The sequence below is a fragment of the Myiozetetes cayanensis genome, unplaced genomic scaffold (assembly GCF_022539395.1).
Source record: "Myiozetetes cayanensis isolate MyiCay16 unplaced genomic scaffold, myiCay2020 scf1, whole genome shotgun sequence".
NCBI lineage: Eukaryota > Metazoa > Chordata > Aves > Passeriformes > Tyrannidae > Myiozetetes > Myiozetetes cayanensis.
In genome coordinates, this window is record NW_026086604.1 from 17828302 (window position 1) to 17851804 (window position 23503).

General features: G+C 35.7%; 1 protein-coding gene across 6 annotated transcripts in view; it reads right to left on the reverse strand.

The window, feature by feature from the left end:
* Positions 1-23503, reverse strand: part of ZFPM2 (zinc finger protein, FOG family member 2) — a 306937-nt gene that overhangs the window by 163533 nt on the left and 119901 nt on the right. For 3 of the 6 annotated variants that reach the window (XM_050305609.1, XM_050305579.1, XM_050305629.1), the window contains one exon: positions 13036-13089. The exons of 2 other annotated variants lie outside the window; for them this stretch is intronic. In XM_050305609.1, coding sequence (XP_050161566.1) covers positions 13036-13089 — 54 coding nt within the window. Of the gene's footprint in view, positions 1-13035; positions 13090-13198; positions 13656-23503 lie in introns of those variants that run through there. One more of the 6 variants, XM_050305600.1, reaches the window with a different exon arrangement.

A 23503-nucleotide genomic window follows, 5' to 3' on the forward strand; every position in this document is an offset into this window, starting at 1 on the left:
AAACAAAGGAGTGTATATCTGAAGGTGAATGATGAATAGTGTTTTATGGGAGAAAAATAGAACAACTTCATTCAGAAATAACTGTATCCAGATTTATACACATCTAACATTTCTAAGAAAGGCGCTGATAGCTTTGGTGGTAGGGTTTGTTTTGTTGTTGTTGTTTTGGTTTGTTATTTTTTTAAAATCAGGAACAGCTTTCTAAGTGAAGTCAGTTAAAAACAATGAGTAAGCTCTTCCTCTGTTATAATTAGAGACTGGTTATTTGACATCATGGGGCTCTACCAATTTCCACTACGAAATGGCTCCTTCTTTGCATATTTCCAGTCCACAGCCACCTGGTTCTCTAATGAGTATTTTTGCATGGCACAGAAATCGTATATGTTGTGGTTTCAAACAAGGACTGCTCTGAAGCCAGTGAGCAAGTTAAAAACACTCTTAGAAGTTCTTATGCACCATCCAGCCCAAGATCTGCCTGCCATCCTGTAAACACAGGAAGAATCTGCAATTAATATTTGCCTGGTGATTGCCTCCATTACAACAAACTAATACATACACGTTTGTGCACAGCAGTTCACTGATAGCAGAGAACTATCCCATTTCCAATTCTGTGATTCTTAACAAGGTGATTCCAATATTCAGTGCTCATACACTAGCTTTGCAGACATAAAATGCATTATTGAGATACTTTCTCTAAATTCTTCTCCCTCAATTTTCAAGTCTCTGAGACATAACACATACTAAACTACAATTTTGAACATAAACTTGAAATACGACATTCTCTATTCAAGTACTCCAGTCAAACCCTGATAAATCAGGCTGGCCATGCAGTGATCTTATCCCTTCTGACTCTTTAATAAATCGAACCTTGTAAGTTCACGCTGTTGGAAGTTGTCACTAAATGAAATTGTGACCTTATCCGATGTGTGAACTTATCCTGCTGACAACTACATTTATTGTACGGATAAGCATAGGGGGGAAAAAAGAGGCTTTTGATAATTGTGATCTTACCCATATGCAACTCTAACAGATGGGATCTTTTTGATGTTCCATTAATGATTTGTCTATGATGAGCCACTACTCAGAAAAAAAATAAACCTTCTTCATAGGTAAGTGGTCAGGCGACTGGTAAGCATATGAACAGTGCACAAAGAGGAGTGGCTGACTTCAGTGAATGAGAAGCTATTAGCTTAACACAAAGAGCTTTGAATTAGCTGGTAATTGCACTGGAAAAGATAACATAATGGAATTGGCAAAACAGCAACATTCCCTTTCCACAGGACTCATTCAGTAGTTCAAAACCCTGAAACAAGTAACTGTGAGTCTGAGGCAGTAACCTAAAATATGCTATTGTATGGTATTTCATGATGAATGAATGAATGAATACTGCATCCTCTTCCAGCACTGACTGGATGCTTGCTACTGCTATTGTGGAAGAATGTTGCATATCAGACAATTCACAGAATCATAGAATAGTTTGAGTTGGAAAGGACCTTTAAAGGACATCTAGTCCAACCTCTCTGCACTGAGCAGGGACATCTTTAACAGGTTCAGGAGTGAAAGCTGAGAAAAAAGCTCTGGAGTGGAGTCACCCTGGAGGGAGGGTCTGCTGCTACTGAGGTAGTGGAGGGCTTCTGAATGCAGCAGCCTTTTTTCTTTCTCTGAAGCTTCCCCTAACCCTGATCCTCTCTGTATTCCTCCCATTTAAGGAGTAGGTTAACCAAACCTCTTAGCCATGACAGAAGTAGACACAAGGATAGCCCACAGGTACTTATGGCTCTAACCCACCGCTCTCCTTTGCCTATGCTTAGAAGCAGGTCTAGATAGCAAACACCATGAGCAGAAGCTGCCACATGCTGATTCATTCCTAACAAAGCTGCCTAATGTTGCCCCATCTTGACAATGCTCCCCCAGGGCAACTATGCACTCTAGGTAAGGATGACAAATAAAAAGGCTTCTCCGTTTTCTGTAACAAAAAATCTTGCTGCTCCCAACCTTTCTTTAGAGCTGTGAAAGTAAGAAGCAGAGTCTCTTTATCTCTCCTACCTGCTGCTAGTACTGCAAATGGCAGAGAGTGAAGGTGCTATCCTTATCTGCAACAGCGCTGTCCTACATCGGGCAATAAAGGGAAGGAAAAAGTATTGTCAAAGTGAGAAAAGGGAGAGGTTAGGTAAAGATCTTCAGAGAGAAAAAGACCACAAAAGTATGAGTGGGGGAAATAAATTTAGAAAACAAAACAAGAGAGGGGGAGCCTAGGGAAAGAAGCATTTAAAGACTGAAGTTGGGTCTGATTAGGGCACAAAAGATAGAGCCTATACAAATAGGATGAGAAGATATTCAAGAGAAAATGGGATGCAGAAAACTTGCCAGAATGAGAGAAATGATACACATTTCCAAGTCTGAGACATGGGAGAAGTGCATGAATTCACATTTAGAAACAGAAGGCAAACACTATTTTCGCTTTTTAGGCTAGGCCTTTGTGTTGTTACAATACTTAATTCATAAGCTAAACCACTAAAATAAAACATCCTTATTCTAATACATTTTTGCACAGTTGCATCCTGGCTTAAACGCTACAATTAAAGAGAGTCTACACTGCAGCCAGTGATGTGATTTCACCTGACATTTGGTCAAACCCGTTCTCTAAGTACCCAGATCACCATGTATGACACAAACCTTTTTGAGAAAAAGTGTCATTATTTGTTTTTCAGTTTACACCAGGCTCCAGCCATGACCATCACACTGACATGGCACTCCAGCCTGGTTGGTGTGACCTAGGGTGTATGTACTTAAGCAGCTCCAGATTTCCCACTGAACTGCACAGCTAACTTCAGTGATGTGAAGGTGCACTGTGTCTTGCAACACAAGCATCGTTTTCAAAAGACCATAGTTTCAAAAGAAGTGTGTGCACTGGCATTTCAAATTCAAAAATTCAAATATGTCCTCTATTTGTACTAAGTTGCTTATATAAAGTGAATACATAGGAAAAAAAAGTTACATTCCTGTAGTACCTCACACTCCTGTAATCTCCAGAATTTAGTAGGAACACAGGATCACATCCAAGACTAGAAAATCACAGACCTCTGGTGGTGAATACAATCTGCATCAATTTGAAATGACAGTGCAACTTCTACATCTAGGGACAGCTGGGAGGGAGGCCAATTAATTGAATAAAAGTTAAGAGCACATAAACTGAGTAGCTACTAAAGAAATGGAAATGGCAAATTAAATAACAATTTTTCATTAAGTATACCATCAAAATTATTTTTAAGGCTTAAGTTGAACTATTACAAAAAGTACTGTTTTTTTCTTGAAAGTCAGAAAGGAAGAAGTATCTAATGAACACTGCTGCCACAGTTTGATTGGCTTTTTAATAGAACAGATTCTTACAGAGCTCTGTAGATTCTCCATTATTTGGACTGCTTCGTTGAACTTACAGAAACATGCTCAAAGAAAAAACCTAAAGAGACAGAAGTAGAAGGACAAAGATATTTACTCAAGATACCTTAAGCAATGCTGAAGGTTTTTTCACTTGCTTCATAGTCAAGTTACATATAATATGAAAAACACTCTATTTATATCACCATCTAGTCTGCAGACAGAGGCAAAATAATCCCAACCATCATGGCAAAATCTTGGTCCTGCAATGAAATTAAAGGAAATATTTTCAGGTCTACTCACCACAAGAACATCTTACACCTCTGTTTTCAAAGTCTTATTCTCATAAAAGAAGATAAAAAAAAAATTATTTCTTTTTCCTCAATAATTTTCCATCTCCACCTTGGGACACACAGCTCAAGAGGTTTTTTTACTCCCTGTATGTATTGAGATAAACCTGGAGTGGAAGTATTTGCAAAAATACAGAAAAAAAATCCCCAAAGGCAGCCAGTGTAGCTGAAAAGGCCTCCCTGCAGCTCTCAGTGAGAAAAATACAGTAAACTCCATTTAAACTCACATGGACACTCCATACTGGCAAAAATGATTCCCAATTATATTATAACACAGCACAGGCCCAGTGGGTTGAGCAGGTTCTTTATCCCAGCTACATGTAGCTTGCACAGCTTTGCTCCCTCTCTCTCCATCACAAATACACAGGATACAGAAATGCCAGACTTGGCAAGAGCAGGCTGATGATATTACTGAAGAGGGTTTACTTGATAAGATCATCATCTGGTTTTGGACTCTTGGGTATGCTCCCTTCCTCAGCAGAGGAACAGTAGCCCCTGATAAATGTCCCTTTGTGTGCAGATTCTCCCCCCGATATATGCAAAGACATTTCAGTCCTGACTCTGTCTGGTTTTTTGTTGCTTCATATAGCTCATATACAGTTAGAGGTATACAGATCATTGTATATAATGCAATAGAAAGCGGGCATAATTGAAAATACAGCTTATGCAACTCAGATTTCTGAGAGAGATGCTATTCTGCAGGGGAGAAAAAGAAACATTTCACTATCATCTACACCAATCTTTCCCTAAGACTTTTTGGAATCCTTTTAGCTGAAAGATGTTGACATTTTATTTTTTACAATATTGTTTGCAAAACTGTGATATTTAAATAAAATATTTAATAGACATTTGCATGTTTATCCAATATTGTAGGATTTCTTTTTTACTTGGAAAAAGTGAAAAATACCAATGTAGCCTGTGATGGTATTGAATGCAAAAAGCTCCTAAAGTTAACTTAATATGAAGACTGCTGTATTAATATTGACATAATGAAATATATTACATGAAAAAAATGTTTTGAAAATTATTCTTTTTAACTCTAAAAGCAAGAGCAGTGAGATCATCTGTGACTGTATCTGTGGTGTCTTCTCAGTTTACAGTACTTATGCTTAGAGATAGAAGGATCTATTTTCATCTCTCATTTGTGTAACAGCAGATAAGTTATTTGCTTTCTATTAGATATGCATGCTCAGAGCTATGAAACCACTGCTTAGATGCTGACTTCTAGCTAAGAGTATGTGAACCAAACTGTCCAAATGTCTTGCAAAAGAAGCAGATGCTTTAACATGATTTTCCTATTTCCTTTCAATGTTTGCAACAAAACTCTGAAAGAAGGAGACTACCAAGAAAAAAAATCTCAATAAAGACTCAAATTTATCAGCATTTAGTGTGACAATCCAAAAGATCTAGTTACTGTTGAGGTTAGGTAGGTGAGAAGGAGACTGAGACAAAGAGAGATTGAATGCCATGCTCCACTGCATGCATGCAAAATATAGTCACATCCATTATAAATACAATTTATATGAAAAGTAACATTATTATAAATAGAGACAAATGTAGTATAACTATAATGTACAATATCAAGATTCAAATTAATAATTTCTATATACTTGCTGGGGATGGCCATGCATAACAGGCATGTGGCTTTGCACTGCTCTGGCACTCGTGAGTTATGTGCTTATCTACATCTTCTATGATCACGTACCAGCAGTGATCAACACAGCTTTTTAACACTGGGCCAGACAGGAACTGACTGCTGGTTTTGGACACAGACCAGAGTATCCTCACTGACTCCTTCAGTGCCTCAGGCTGGACTATCACCCTGCTTTCACTAGCAGATACATCTTAGCATAGCCAAGACTTTGAAGCCGATATAAAAAGTGATGGCCACTTATACGGCAGACTTGTAACTTTGAGTGAAATAAACCCTTGAACAGAGATTGAGCACAAGTCCTGTGCACTACCTAAATCCTACTCTGAGGCTTACATAAGACTTAAGTAGAATACTGGCCTTGTGGCAGGCTTCTGTACAGGAATGATCGTGACCTTCTCATGAGTAAATCACAGGGGCATCATGTGTGTAAAGCGTATCCCAGACTGTTTTGCCTTACCACCATCCCTTTTCCAAGTACATGCTTTGAAGCCATTGCTGCTTCGACAGATGCAGTGACTGGGGAGCCTGAGAGCCACGACTAGCACACGTTCTGTAGCAATAGCATGTAGATTGTCTTTCTGCTGTAGAATGACCTCCTGAGTCTGACTCTTTACAACTTAGACCTTACCCCTGTAAGCAATGACTGAGAACAAGTCCACATACTCTGTGGCCTTACTGGAAATTTCAGCCTAAATAAGAAACCCAGGTTCTCAGAGTAAGTCAGTGCTAGTACCAGGAGCCCTAAGTTTCTCTGACAGTTGCAAGTCATTGCTTCTGAAAGAAGCAGAAATAGGAAAGTATCTCTGGCAAAGCACAGTCATTAAACGGGCAGCAACAACAGTGATCAAAATAATTATAATTTAAAATATATCTGGGCTACAGAATTATTTTCTCTTTGAAACATGAAAACTGCCCCTATACTATGATGTTTTAAAAATACTAATGCCATTTTAGAACAGCTTCTTATTATCCCTTATTATCCTGCAATGGTGACTTACTATAAGAATATAAGAAGCATAGTCTATTATTAAGTATCTAGAATTAAAATGGTTAAGCATGTAGGAAATTACCATATTGAAAAAAATGCAGGTTGAAATGTTTACTCCCCTGCTAATAAAATCAGCAGTTTACAAAATTAAATATAATAACATAAAAACTCCCTGAAAAAATCTTTCTCCCTTCCTCCCCATTAAAAAAAAAATCACATGTATCAATGCAAAGAGAAAATTTTTATTTTAGCTATGACTATTACTTTCATGTAAATAGATACTTTTCAACTTATCAATTCCTCTCTGATAGGCACACACAATTTGCTGTACAATGAGTCTTGGAGAAGGACAGTTTGATTCTCCCAGTGTTATTCCCCATATGTTTTCATGTGACATTAACAAGATACATAATGCATTAGCTTAAATGGAATAGAATATTTAGACAAACAAATCCTACTTTTACATAACGAATGTTGCAGTTAGTGGTTTCAAAAATCAAGCCTCCCAACATTAGAAAAAGCTTGAACTTCCATGCAGCCCCCTTAAGCCTCAGACCACTCTTGCAGATTCGAGTATTTCTGCATAAAAGCCAGTTTTCTATGCTGGCTCCTGTTCCCTGGACAATGCTTCCTTGTGCAGCTCATCTGCCACTTTTCTCCCCCTCTTGCCTTCTATAGCCTCAGTGTTCCTCCTCAGTGGCAAGTATCATGCCATATCCAAGCTCCAAAGACTGCCCTTAACAGTGTCCAGAAGCAAATGTCAGAAAAACATGAGCAGAAAGGCTCATATGCTTTCCTACCCACATCTGGTTTCTAGCTTTCCTTCTTCCCCCTATTGATCACAGATTGCCAGTCAAGCCTAAGATGAAACTAGAAAATTTCAAGTTATAGTAGAAGCAATAAGGCCATAATGAAATAAAAGGAACTCCATGTTTATTAACCTCATACTGACTTTAAGTGAATAAACATGAAAGTATTAATAATACTTGGAGAAGAATATTTATATTCATATTATTATTTATATTCATATTATACTCCATACACATGTTATATTTTTTCATATTTTGTAAGCAGTTACAAATATGTTAGAACTTTAAATCAGTAAGGTAATGCAAAAAAGAAGTCTCACTTATGTCTGGGTTGTAACATTAGCATCTTAACTTACACATGTCTGAGAATATATTTATAAAAAAGCATACACAGCTTACAAAGTCTTCCACTGTGCCAAACATGGTCATAATATATTCAGGTACTTTCTATATGCTTATGCTGTCTTCTCCTTTTGACAACGAATAGAAAATACTGGAAATTACTTTCTTAAACGAGAGACGGATATACAAAAGTTAGTACCAACGTTAACTCTATAAACAAGAACCTCCAACCTTTGCAAGCTCCCATGTAGTTGTTTCTCATGCATATCACAATAACAGTTCCAAGAAACAGTTCTCAAATAAAGATGCATAGGCATTTAGAGATGGCCAGTCTTGCAGCAAACATTTTAGTTATAATCTTTGAATGTCCTGGGCTTGGCAAATTAGACCTAAGCCTACCTCCTAAGGGACGTTCAATATCATATATAATCTCTCTGTAACTCTGGAAGTAATACTACTTCCTTTCTCTCACCTTTTATTGACCCATCTTTTTAGATAGCAAGCAATCCAGAGAGGGGATTGTAACTGTGTTTGCATGTATAGACATACAGGTAAAAAATATAAACCAGTTAAACAGATATAGATGATAGATGGATGGATAGATGGATAGATAGATAGATAGATAGATAGATAGATAGATAGATAGATAGATAGATAGATAGATAGATAGATAGATAGATAGATAGATAGATTAGACAGACAGATAGATAGATAGATAGATAGATAGATAGATAGATAGATAGATAGATAGATAGATAGATAGATAGATAGATAGATAGATAGATGGTAGACAGATGCATGTATATACACAGATTTTTATTTATCTATAAAGTATAGTATCTAGGACAAAAGGATCTGTGTCAATAGAAACCCACAGCTTCCAGGCAATACTTTAATATACATAGCAAAAAATAACATATCTTGGCATTCTGAAAGGAATGCCCCTTTCAAATATTCTGCATCCTTTTTTTTGTCTCTGGCAAGTAGGCATGCAAGGGTGCTTTGATTATGTTTCTGATACACACTCCATATCACCTTTTTGGAATAGTTAAACAAAGCTCAGATCCTGTACCCCCTGAATAATATTAAAAGACAGTCAGAAAAAAAGACACAGAGGACTGCTTTCAAATATAGTGTTTCATGTTTGAGGCACTTGCTTTCATTCGATTTTGAAATTTATCTAAATTCAACCATGGCATATTTTTACTCTTGAAATTGTTATAATCAACAAATTTAGGTAGATGGGAAAATATTTGTTTACGTGTTGCTTTTTATCTCTTAGATACACTCAAAAAATAGCAAATGATACCCTTTGGAATGCTGAGTCCAGCTGTTCCAAAATATTACAGGTAGAAGAAAGCAAACCATTCACTCCCCTCTTACCTGCCACCGAAGCACACACACAACACCTTTTTTAATTGATTGTCATGTTGATAGAAATATTTAGATCAATTAAAATTATTTCAATTTGAGTGGCACCCCACTCTTCAGTGCAATTTCAGGACAAACAACTATTTTTTTGTTCTTGGATCCCAAGAGTTTTATAATCATGCATCATTCTTTGACTTTTTTTCACAATCACCTATTTAGACAAATCCTGACAACTATACACTGGCAGTGAGTGCAATAAAATTACTGCTGTTTCTCCTTGTCATGAACAAATGAAATAAAACCTCTAAGCGCAAATCAATGTCTACTCATTTTAATGAGTATAATTATGGTAGGAAGAAGCAGGCAAATCAATATGAAGACTGTGAGTAGAAGGTTTTGGGTTGTCAGTCATTTCCAGTAGCTGTTTACATTTTGTACATTCATAGAGTACTTGGAAGAGCAAAATAATTCTGTTTGAAAGCTACAGCATGGACCTCACAATTATCATATCAATAGTACACTTCTGTATCCATAAAGCTCTAAGTATTCTCATGGAGAAAGAGAGGCATCACATCTCACCTGTCCTACGCCATGAGAGCTTGGTATAAATAGTGTAGAATTTAAAAGCATTACACAATAAAGATACCAGTGTCTGACAAAACCATTATTTCACTGAGAGGTATGATACTTCCTTCCGAAAGGCAATAAAAAGTAAATTCCACACTGCACTGTACATAAAGAACAGTTAAAATGAAAAATTTGTTGTGTGACATCCCATGTTGTTAACAATATAGGCAGATCAAGATAAGTGGGTGGATTTGGATCATCATCAGAAGACACAAGGCCATATTTACCAGTCTATTATGTCATGTTTCTTGAATTCATGATCCTAAGAGTGCAATAACTTTTTATGACATGATGGAGAAGTTACATTTTATACATGCTCCAAATACACAGGCAAGATAAATGAATTAAACTCAGCAACCATGTTGTATTTTTAAAATACTATTGAGCAGTGTAGCATATGGATAATTCTGAAATTTAAAGCATACAAACCATCATAAAATAGTAATGTTAAGCAAACTGTGATTGTCACATCAAATTAGCCCCTACCCTTGTAAACCAAAACAGTAGGAGGATATGAGTAAGAAAATAATGCTAAAGAGATTCTTCATTAAGTCAATGGGGAGCACCAAAATCACATATAATATTTCTAGAATTGATGATTAACTTGAAGTCCTATCCTCTTCCAGAAACAACTCATCCCATTCAGAAGGGTTATAACATTTTAGGAGCAATGTTTATTCGCATTTCCCTTCAATCCTTCCTATTCAAAACAGAGGTAGATTAAAAAAAATCTTAAAGAATAATTTTGAGAGAAAATGGTAGTAAAGTTGTTATAAAACACCCCAGTTTTATCAAAAAATTATAACTTTTATTACTTGACCAATTATTAGTTCCTTTGATGTAATTGCATTTATCTTTAGCCACTAAAAATGTATACAATATTGCACATCCAAACCTATGCTTTAACAATATGCTAATTACACAGTTCAGATGATCTGGAAAGAAATCCATTTTGCACTGATGATATAAGGGAGTGACAGTACAATTTACATTAAGAAATGTTTTCTCATTTTTCTCAAAAATTGGTTTGCACTCAGCCGGAGAAATCTAAATTCGACCAACAGGCATCCCTTGCTGCTTCTCCATGGTTACAAAATAACATGACAATCTGAATGACGAAAAAGATGCACATAAGAATGGGTTACAAAAACTCCTCTGGACACAGGTACACAGGCAGTCAATGTTTTCCTTTGTAATCTGATTAAAGAGACGATTATTGTATAGAACAATATTGCAATGCTAGTAGCAGACAATTCTCAGTGACAGTACTTCAAACATTTTGAATTAGCTATTCCAATTTGTCTAAATTAGTCCCCAGGGCAGTTGACCAGTTTACATTCCTGACTTTTATGGGAAGAATTCTAACCAGAGAAGCTAATATAAAGGTTCCCCTCCTGCTTAGGGCTTAATTCACATACCTTTCTTCACTCCAAGTTTTACAGTGCTGTGTACCACAGTGTGCTTTCACACATATTTTCCTGCCACAGTAATACCAACCTATATAGACAGAGCTTGAAAGAGAGTGATCAGTTCATTGTCATTTTCCTTTTAGTGTGCAATTGATACAGACTGCATCAACTGGGAGATGGCAAAGTGAGAATCCTGCTTCTTGGCACACTGCTTTTCATCAGCCACAGACATCGACGCACATGGAATTGGTGAGCTAAAAACAGTCTTGATTTATTCATTTGATTCAGAGATATCTTGCCAGATATAGTACGAAAAAATCTATATCTGTAACTTATCCTCAGACTGATACATTTTATTACATTGTGGTTCATGGGGAAACATAGAAAATGATTTTCGCAATTTTTTGGACCATGTAACTGCATAGACACAGCTGCACCACTGTTGGAATCTACTCACATTTTATGTAATATTAAAACTGTATCTATGCATAGCAAAAATAAAATAATGCATTCTAATGTGTGCCACAGATAAGACTAGTCAAGAGTTTTCTTAGACACAGAGCATAAACCAGTATGGCATCCAGAAGCACACACCCAGCGTTTTTCAAAATTACCAGTAACAGTGGACAGAACAACAGAAAAAAGATCTATAAGGATGGGTAATTCAAGTAAACGATTACAGACTATCACACTAGCCACTTTTTATTTAATAAAGGATGTTTATTTAAATAATTTAGATTCAAAATATTAAACATTTCCATCGGACAAAATCTGATATTTTAGAACATTTGGCATATGAGAACATCATCTTTAGGCAATCATGTCCTGGTTTCTCTCTTTATTATGCATTTACTTCTCACAGGGAGGAACAGAATTTGAACACCAAATTAAAACAAGTATTATTAGAACACTTAATAATAACTGTAAGGACAGAAGCACATAAGCCTGAGGATAAAATAAATCCATCATAATATAATTCCAAAAAATAAAGATGAGGTTAATGTGAGACCTATGAAAATTAATATCAAAATTTTAATTGACCTCAGCAGGTTTCAAGTAGGCCTTGCCTGTTCAACATGATGGTCCAGTGTTATTGTGTAGTGTTTCTACACCCCATCACCCATTCACCCCCTCTCAGCAGCTTATGGATTTCCGCAGAAAACTGAAGTGTCTGAAATGACTCTCTGAAGTTACTTCCTTCTTTGCACAAATATGTTTTCTAAGGCGTTTTTGAATATGCAAAAGCAAATTTTTACAGTTACCATTCTTCTTTTAAAAAGAAAAAGCCATGAAAAATGTGCAACTCTGCAGTGATTTTCTCTGGATTATGTTGGGGTGATAAATTGTGGACTCTGGGAAAAACATACGTAGAGGAAACGAATGGCAATTTAAAACACACCTAAAATTCACTGCACTAGACCATTTTAACCTTATAAAAAGTAAAATTTTCAAAACTATATTTTGCATTTCAGATCACTTGAGTTGACTTCTTAACTGCAAAATGTTTGTCCAAATTAAGATTCTATTTTAGCTTTTTGAACAACATTTTCTGGAGGAAAGTGCTTGTGTTTTTTGTGCAGAAAAAGTTGTTGGTTTGTTTTCAGATTTTTCTCCAGGATTTCAGGATTCCAACAGCTTAACAACTACTGACAGCTTAACAGCTCTTTCACTCTTACTCTGTTCCACAAAACCTGAAAGCCACCCTCTAAAAACAGTGAATTTGATCAGTATTTCAACCTAAACACTTAACTGTTTCAGGCTTCATAGGTAGAAAAACAGTATGATAAATTAGACTCAGTATATCATGTCTCTGTTCACTTTCCTGGCACTATCTCCTTGAAGCAAAGAGAAGTCATAATCTGCCAGTTGCTGTATCACAGTCCTCTTAATGATAAAAAAGTGTGTATAATGAATTAGCTGAGGATAACACCCCATAGTTGTCCTTGTCTATTAGTTCTACTTTTGTTCTTTTTGTTTTTACAGGAGAGAATTGTAAAATGTTTGCAGAAATTGAACAGATAATTGAAAAGTTTTTATTTATAACAGTGTGTAATGTTAAAGGCGATGGGAATTCTGTCTTGTGATTCAGGTGTTTGACATCACATACCTGAAAGTCTCCAGTGCCTGCTTTTGCAGGCTTGGCTCTTCTCTTGCACTAGATCTGTGAAACAGAAAGGGAAAAAGATGAATACCCATCCATAAAAAGGCCACATCCCCTGCATCCAACACCACAATGCTGACTTCACACAGACATATAGACAAATGATTACCTGATTCACGTTGTCCAGTTCCAGAAATGTAGGCTGCAGTTGCTGTGATTTTTCTACCTAATACCTCTCCTTTTGGCATTTCTGCTGCACTATTGCAGCCCCCAACAGGAAGTATCTCATGTGTTCCATTAAGTAAAATTTCCATTTGGCCGTTTTATCTCATGACTGTGGGACTCTGCACAAGTAATAATATAAAATATCTCTCACCTACAAACAATTTACAATAAGGTGATCAATAATGTATTTCCTGTGATCCACTTTACCATGCAAGAAAATAGCATTCAGTGTGTGGAAATATTTTAAAAGAAGAAATGATGACAAATTCCAATCATTATGGCTTTTATATTATTGTTTTCTCTCCTTGTAAACATATGTTTACACTCACAGCAGTTACACCAAGAAAAGACCATTCAGGAGTTCATTTATTCACCTACCAAAAGGCATTGCTAATAACAGAACATTTTCTAGGGTTCTGCCCGAGGGCTCTGGGGTTTAAACTGCTGTATTGGCCTTTGCTTACCAATGGAGAAATGTTGATACCAATTATTTTATCTCACCCACCCTGCATGCCTCTTGTACATAATGACATTTTTGAGGCTTTAAATCTCTTTGCTAAAGGCACTAAATGCAGATGTGTGCTAGGCTTGAGGCTTGTAAACTGTAGAAGGGAATACAGAGGCTGGCTAAATGCATGCTAGTCAAAGAACTGAGTCAAATCCCTCTGAATTCACAATCCAAAGCACACTAATGGACAGTTACCAGAAGTTAAATATATGAAACTTGCTAACCCACAACAGCATATTCACACATCTTAACCCTAAACCATAATTTTTCTATACTAAGTGATTTTTGTTGTCCTGTGCTGCACATATTAGTTAGAGAAAATAATTATGCTATAAATTAGTTTATCTATTTGACAAACAATTGGGAGGAGATGAGCCAGAAGTGGAGACAGGAAAAGGGTTATATGGACTATTTACCCCTGCCCTAGCTTCATATTTCATATTAAATATAAATGAAAGCATAGGAGAAAAAACTCAAACCAAACACAAAACCAAACCAAAACAAACAATTTACTGGGTGTCCCAGTAATTTTCCCCTTCCTCTTCCCTGGGAGCATGTAGGCAGACAAGAGTGAGTGCACACAACCAATGCAGGAGTGTCTCAGTTTTCTTCAGGGGTCCCTTATCTTTTACCTTGTCTGATATTATGTGTTCTACCAACCTAACATACCTCTTGTTATCAAGCCTCCTTGTTGGTACAAGGATAAAACTTTTCTTTACACAATAAACCAAGCAGTTCATTCCCACTATACAGAGCATCAATCTGTTTTACAAGGGTCTTTCAGCTTTCTTCTTTCTTCTCATTCATCTTTAGTCTCATCTCCTCACACCTTGGTTTCCACAAAAACAGTCAGAGAACCCTAAAATTAAGAGTTACTGTAATTACCCATACAGTGGGTCCATACCATGGGCTCTGCATTCAGCACATCAATATACTGTGTACTGCAAGGAAATCTATTAGGAATTCTTTTTCTGATCGTATTTTTGTTACTTTCATCCAGTGAATTATAATTTCACATTGAAACATCTAGATAGAATGGAGTTCAGCAATCATGGCCACCTGAAAGCAAATAGATCAAAAAATTCTAATAAAATTGTATCTAGCTCAAATAACAACAAACATCTTGACTTGTTCATCTCAAAATCAATAACAAATACATTTTTAATTTCTTCTTCTCACTATATGCTTTCAAGTTGATTATCTTATGTTTTTCCCAAGTTCATTTTGCCTTTTAGAGTTGACTTTTCTATGTATCTTTGCATGACCTGTCTCAATGATGTTTGCAATTACTTCCAACTTTTTCATTCATTTGCACTTCATTACACTCTTCCAGATGTCATTCAATTCTGGCAACACCCAACTTGCTTGTTAGTAACACTTTTAATAAACTAGTTTAGAGACTACCATATGTATGCAGCACTAGACCATGTTTTGATTGTCTAGCATCATTTGTGTCCAAGCATTTAAATTGGATGCATGTGGAGAATAAAACTTTGTGTACCAGTTTATTGACATTTGACTAAAATCTACAGATTCTAGATCTATATCTAAATAATCTATATTTCTTAATTATCTGTATCTGTTAATATTCACTCATGAATTTTAGAATGTTCTCAGAAAAAAAAATTATTATTTCCTGGCAATATTTGTCATCTTCCTTCTTTCATTTCTTAATCATAAAAGTGTTCTGTAGTCATTGTAAACTTTTTATAGACTGAAAAAAAATATTAAGCCTTAAACTAAACATTTTTTGTAAAACACATCAAAGAAGCTATTGAAATTCTTGCTACAAAAAGCAAGAAATATTTTTTTATAAAGAGCTGATGTTTTTCATACTCTTGGGGCAAATACTAAAGGAAATTCTACTCTAAAGTTGCCATTTTGTGTTGAACTCCCAAACAAATGAGGAGGCTCCATAGTCTACAGAAGATTTGCACAGTGCTTCCTACATCTCACATTGCCAAATGGATACTGTTCCCAACCATCCTGGTAAGAATATGTGCTAGACTGACCAGATCCAGGTTAGACTGACCTGTAGATTATTTTTTAGGGGGTCTCAACCACATGAAACAAATAACATCACCAAATGCAATCAAACATGCTGATCAATCTACACCTACTGTGTGTAGGCATATCTGTTCATGTAAAGGTGCAGAAGTACCTCTCGCCTCTTGGTGACATCTGCTTTTTTCTTCTCATTCAGCTATGCACCTGGCATGCTAAGCCAAAATTATTCCAATATCCTGTCTATTGCACTACAAATTTTGGGTTGTCTACCAAAGCCTTGAACTATGTTTAAGGCCACTGAGTTGTCACCAGTGTGACAGACACTTAGATTTAGCCCATTTGAATTCTGACAAGTGGAATCAAAGATCCCCAAGAAAGAGCTGCTTAATCAGGAAATGTACCATGGTAAGAATATGGGGCTGCAACATCTTCTTCAGTTTCTTAATTTTGATGCTAAGGTTTTCCCATGCTTACAACATGCCTTCAGAAAGCACAGTGAATGCTTTTGCATTTCAGACTCACATTTTTACTGTTACAGAATGTGATTATTTTGAATTAATGGCTCATCCCCCAGCACTTCACACTACCTAGCCTGGAGGTGGCAATCAAATTTTGAAACTGTAGTGTTTTAGTTATTTTACCCCATTTGAAGAAAGTCTAAATTAATAATTTCAACACTTTTTTTTTTTTTTGACAATTTTCAAGTCCAAAAGGACTTGTAGATTTTTGTGTCATATCTCAGCACTGTAGGTAAAACTTAGCATGATGACGTGTCCAAAATTCCTAGGTGATCTCAACATACATTTATAGGTTAATATTTAAACCATACATTTATTGATTAATATGTGAATGCACTGCACCACTGACCCTGGAACTGTGAAATAAAGACTGTTTGTGCAAAGGGAAGGGGCATTTCTTGAGTACTCTGAATGTTTTCACTGACAGTTCCAATGCAAATAAAATTTAATTACTACATAATCTCACAGTTTCAGCTAATAAAAACATAGCATTTTGATCCAAGAGCTTTTTTTGAGTTAATAATTCTGTTAATAAAAATGCAGTTTTAATAAAAATATCCTTTGCAGTTTCTCAAATGCAACAGATGACTGTGTCTTCTCTTAAAAAATATGGAAATAGTGTCATGCATCTCAGAAATAGTCCATCCATAAGCTTGTGTTTCAAAAGACTATGATTAAAGACAAAGTATCTTCTGATAGATTAACACACGACTATGAAAGAGAAGTACATAACATCAAATAAGATTTCACTTATCCACAGTTTCATACCCAGTCAGCATATATCTCATAAAACATTGGTATCCCTGTATTACTCCACTTTTAATTTCCACCAAAGGATGATCCACTCAGTAGTAAACTCTTTGAATTAGAAGTCACAATTGGTTGAAACTAAACATTTGCACACCAGGCACAGAACAGAGTTACACATATATAGGGTTTTTATCCACATTTTCATTTAGTACTGGGGCAGTTGCACATAATTAATGCATGGAGTTTTTATTTATTATCAGAAGTCTGTTATTGAAGTAGGCAGCCCCAAGTCCTGCAGGGAATGTCACATATCCTCTAGATGTCTCTGGAGATTAATTCTGAGTACATTATAACTCTGAGCAGGGTCCATTGTAAGGAGTCAATCATTATATTAGCATTATAGCTGTTCTTCAATATTTGCTCTGTTGGAAGAAACAGAATATCTTGTTGCCTGCAGTCTTGACTCGAGGCTACCCTCCACATGCACACTAAGCTTTTATTTTCTTTCAGATATGTTTCTATCTTGAGATTTACCTCTGCATTCTAGCAATAATATTTACTTTTGTTAACATCTCAGTTACTTACAGTAATATGCTATAGTTCTATAATATCCTTTGATATATCCATATTAGAAATTGATACAGGCAAAATATTGGGTGAAGGATGCACGGCTGACTTTCCACTGTGGGAATCTGCTTCACAAAACTGCATATTACACTGCTGATTTTTAATATCATTATACTAACAACTATCAAAATTAAATAGATATACACTTTGGATTTACACGCTTTATTTTATGATGTTTGCCATTACAATCATGGAAACAGAACAGTCCCCTGCGATAATAGTTTTCCATAATTTTATAAGTGATTGTGCACCAACTTCTGCAGATGAAATACAGTCTACTACACGAAGTACCATAATGTTCCTCTATATTGGACCAAGGCACAACTTATCCAAAACCCACTGGTGTCACTTCCCATTTAGTTCATCTGGCTTTGAACAGGTATTTAGGAGACAGCCCCAAAACAGCACAGCTGCATTTGTGCAGACAATCCCATCAGAGGGAATGAAACGACACCCTTACAAAGCACAGAGACATGCAGTTTGAGAGCCATACTGTGGGCACATGGCAAACCAAAACATAAACGGACATGTTTCCCTGAGAAGAACACACAGACCTTCACTTTTTTAAACTGAAAATGCTACATAAAGATATTTGTTTGTAGCAACAAAAAATGCCATCTCTTGTCTCAAACAATAATCTGTATTAAATGGAAATAAGCTATCATTCAAGAAAAGTGCAACCGTTTTTCAGTGTTTTTCAGTGATTTTGATCTCCAGCAATTAGTTACCTTAATTTGTGTTTTCCTGTATTAAAAACACATTATCAAGAACAAACGTGATCAGTGTAAAAACGCATGACAACAGAAAATGTTGTGCTGCCTTTGGCCAAGACAGAAAAAGAGCCTGCATAGCATTGTATAGTAGTCACTAGCTAATGTATAAACTCCTTAAAAGCAAATTTACTTCATTGTAAAAACAGTGCTTTGAGCAACCTTGGTGCTTCTCTTTATGTATAAGCTGGAAGAAAAGAAGAAATAAAAGACACCTTTTGATGAGAGGTTGTGTCGTCTTCAAAATAGAGTAAATTTAGTTGCTGTTGCAGCAGAGGAATGTGATAGGAAATTTTAGAGTTGAAGGAGAAATGTCACAGTATTTTGATAAGAGAGCGATGAACTTTTTTTCCCTTGTGCCATTATCAAGGCGAAGTGAACAAAATACATCATTTATAACCCACTGCTCTACCATTATCTCCTGGTGAGACACTTGTTTTAAAACACACAAGGACCTTTTTTCTCTAAGACTAAAGCTCTCTGTGAGGCTCAGTCTTCCTTTATAACCATGAAAGAAAGTTGACACTTGTGTGGGCCAAAGTTTCCAGGCAACCACACAAGGGCACTTATACACCCTCCAGGTCACCCCTCATTCTGAAGTACAGAGGAAGCATATGAACAGTGTGTGTCCCTTTGATCACAGATACCATCTAAAACTGATGTGGAGAGAAAATCCTGCACTTTGGAAGAAAGGCACTACAGTCTCCTCAAAGCTTTTTCTTACCTAATATACTCGGAAACTAAAGGTTAGCGTGGTAGTACAGAACTGCTAAAATATTTCTGTCTTACTAGCTACGAAGCGCCGCTGACTCCCTCCTGATGTTTGGTAGTCTTGCCCATGTATTTTTTTCCTCCCTGGTTTTGCTTTGCTTTCAGTTGGGTTTTTTGTTTATTTTGTTTTAGGGGGGTTTCTTGCTTGTTTGTTTTTAAATATTAACCTCCAACACAAGAGCTCGATTTACTGTGCAAACCTATGCTCAAGCATCCAATTGTGTACAAGCACCAGAGCAGTGTAGTAGAGAGCATTCAGTAGAGGAAACTTCAAGTAGTATTTATAGACATAGACAAAATTCTGCAACCCTTCTAATATATCAAATCCACAATATAAATAGAAAATAGAAAATGTATCCTTATATTTTATGTTGAAAAAGAGGGAAAATATTGTAGTCAAACCCTGGTGCCAATTAGTATAACCAATGTCTGTCTAGAAGAACAAAATGTCTGCTTAAGTAGAATTAAATGTACATGCTACTAAGTTACCTCAACAGAAGACAACAGGGAAGATATCATGGTGCAATATTCTGAAGACCCCCTCATTATTACTCACATATTTTATTTGTCCTGTAGTATAGGAGTCAGAATCAGGCATAAGCAGTCAACTTAACTTAGTTCATGAAAACAAATTAAAAAATTGTTTCCAGAAATATCAGATTAATTTACTGGAGCCCTCAGGTTACTCCACATCTCCTACATAAAATGTGTTTAACAGCTCAAATGGTTTCTTTTGACTATTAATATTAATGCATTTGCTGAGTCAATGAGGAAAAAAACACTTTATGTGAACCAGAAGAAGAACTTTAGAAGGAAAATAAAAGGAAATTAATTTACATTGAAATGTACCACAGTTCATTCTAAGAAAAATTTTATAAAATACTGACACAAACCTAATTATAACAAAACTGATGGCTTCAAGATAGTTTTTAGATGCAAAAACACAGGACATACATAATATACAATATACAATACAATAAAATGCTTATTTCTATTTTCTTACTTCTTATTACTTTCTATTTAAATTAACAGGTACTCCCATAGTTCTTCAAGTTTTTGTTGATTTTCCCATATTTTAGGAATTTTCCATAAATCACTAAGATGAATTCCATCCAAATCATTGCCTGATAATCAATGCAAAAACTCAGATTATAACAACATTATGAAACTTAAGAAATAAATGAGTAAGGTGAATATAGTAAGCTATTATGTATAAACATTTTTGTTACCCATTGCACACAAAAAATTAAAAGGCAATATTAAATGTAAGACATTTGAAATGTTTTGCTGAATTATACAATATTTCTCCTCACAGTGCCAGACTCATTCAGATGGATAGATGCTTACAGCAAGAAAGAATATTTAGAAGTTAAGCCATTCAGGATTTTGAATGGAGCTTCTTTCAAAGCTTTACTGTAAGACCTATGATTTAATTGCCACACTCCAAAGCTGGTGGGCAGGTCACTCTATTACCCAGTTCCTATATTTAACTTTGGAGGAGAGGGTTTGGTCTAAGACCAACAGAGTCTCTCAAAACAGGATGATAAGTTAATTTCACAGTTATCACGAAATAACATATGATATTAGGTGGTAACGACATGATAACTCCACTAGAAACAATGGTAATTACATAGTAAATCGTGTCAATGATACTGCATTATCTCCTAACTGTTCAATTAACTTGTGTCACCACTGCATACTATATTTAGAAAGTTGCTGATGCAATATTTCCGTATCATAATTGCAAAGATAGTTGAAGAAGATAGCACTCTATAATTTTAGAAAGTTTCTAATATTACTTGGTGAAACTATTTCTATTATGAAAAACAAACAAACATTAAGGTGAAGAATGAGACCTGAAAATCTGGAAGATACCACCCAAAATAGAAACAGGTTGGCAAGACTGTCATCAAAAAAAAGTATTTTTTTTTTCTTTTTTGCAAGGAAGGAGATATTATTTAATAAATTTAATTCCAATTGGTTTTCACTCACCTAAACAAATTACAAGAGCCCTCAGCCATCATTGAAACAATTACTAACTTAATACCTGAAAAAATGTAACTTTTCCTATGCTGTGCAGATAGTCTGATAAATGCAGATTACTTTATATTATGAGAAAATGCTTAAATTAAAAAATAGCACAAAGTATAAGCACAAAACTGGACCTTTTCTCTAACTCAGTCAAAATGTTGCAGTTTCACCAGGAACACAACTAACCTTCTCATTTTCACTCATACAAATCAAAAGTCCAGGAAGGTGAAAGGAATTACTCAGATATTAAATGGAATAAAATCCTGCCAGGAAACATACACGATTATTTGTCTTGTTATTGAATATTTAATATTCAAGACTGCAGGATAGGATTGTTCTTTTTGAATGGTGTCATGTTCTGTTCGTCCTTACACCATTACTTCAACAAGTTTATTCTTAAGCACTATTTCTGTGCATACAGAATTAAATCATCAGCTGGTACAAATCAGAGTTATAGCTGGTTCAAAGCTAAGTCAGATGGAAGGTGTTATGCTGATTTACTCCATCTTAAAATCATGCTCTGCAACAGTCCTTTCTGTGAAAGAAAGGGCCGATACCTGTGAGTCAATCCTTAAATACTAACCATCAGAAAGTTTTAAAAGTCTCTTCATGATAAGGACGCTCTGGGACACAGGCCTCTAAGAGAAAAGATTTTTTGAAATATCCCAGAGTATCTTCATGAGGAGACCTGTGGTACTTAAAGCTTTAGACTGCACAGCAACATTTACCTGCAAAAGAGACACTTCTGAAGCATGAAGTTGCTTTTGCCGTATTTTTCAATTTTCCTTTGTGACAATGCCATTTCATACAGCTTGTTTGGATTTAGAGCACCTCTTTCAAGGCGAGCTCCACCTGCTTTTTCATCTCTGCTCATACCAGTTTTGTCGTTATAAAAGCACAAAGGAATCCTCACGATTTTATCGCATGACTCACTTCCAGCAAACCAACACACATAGTTTCAATTTGTTATGCATGAGAGATGTGTAAAACTATAGAGATTTGGGACTTTGGAGGACAAAATAAGCAAAATATGTAACCATTGTATCTGAATCACAATGGAAGTAAAACTCTAATTTTAACACAAAGACTGTAGAATGAATTCACAAACACCAGGAAGACTAAAACTATCATCAGACCACATCCTAGACTTGTCCTTGGCTGTCCTAAGAATTTACTGCATAACTGTCATCTGTAGTGGTCAACCTGTACAGAGACACAACATGCAGTTCAGGTAATGCTTCCACTCCCCCTTCCCAGCAGCCTCCCTTCTCCCACTCCCCTGGAATTGTGACACTACTCATCTCCTGTGCATGGCCCTGCCCAACAGCTTCTTTGGAAGTTGTGGGGGTCACACTGGAAGCTAAATTATTGGCAAATAAGGAAATCTGCAAAGTTCAAACTTAGCCCAAACCTATTCCAAAACAGTGATATGAATAAAGTATGGTAAAAATTCCTCAAAACTCAGTGCCTCTTGTGCTAATTAAGCATTTGAATTTATGCCATCTCCTGTTGTACATCCATCAAGTCACAGAATAAACTTACAAGTACAAAAACAAGAGACATCAGCAAGAGTAAACACATCTCAGAAAAACAAAACCAAAATACTCCCCCCAAATTGTAAATTATTTAGTAAGTTACACTAAAAAAAAAAAAAATCTGAAGAAGAAAAAAAAAAGGAAGGAAAAGAGAACCAGCTGCATTTTCAGTTTCTAGCAGGAAAACAGTATGGTGGAAAGAAACCATACTGCTCCAAACTGGGTGACTTCTGGAGGGGTTTTCTTTTGCTATTTATAGTATATATTTATATTTTTTGATTTGGCAAAGATCTGCTGATTTTTGAGGCACGTGAGACATGAGTTCAACTTTCTGAAAGTGGTCTGAATTATAAAACCATAAATCAAACAATCCTGATGTAGTATACTCTGTTGCCAACTACTGCCAACTAATGTTGCAGATAATAGTGACGTTGCAATTAAAAAAAGGGGTTGGTTTGGTTGTCTGGAATTTTTTTGGTTTGGTGTTTTGTTTGTTTGTTTTCTTTTTTTTTTTTTTAAAATTTTTTGCTTTACCATCTTCCATAGAATTTCTGAGAAACAAGACATTTCTTTTGAATCAGATATCCATTATCAATTTGGACAGAGAGCGTCTGAACCACTATTATCTGCAAATGATTTATGAGGGCAGGTATTACTCTACCTGAATGTTTTAGTGAAACCATAAATATAAGTAGAGGTAGAGATTCAAACAAAAAGCCTTGAAAAATATTT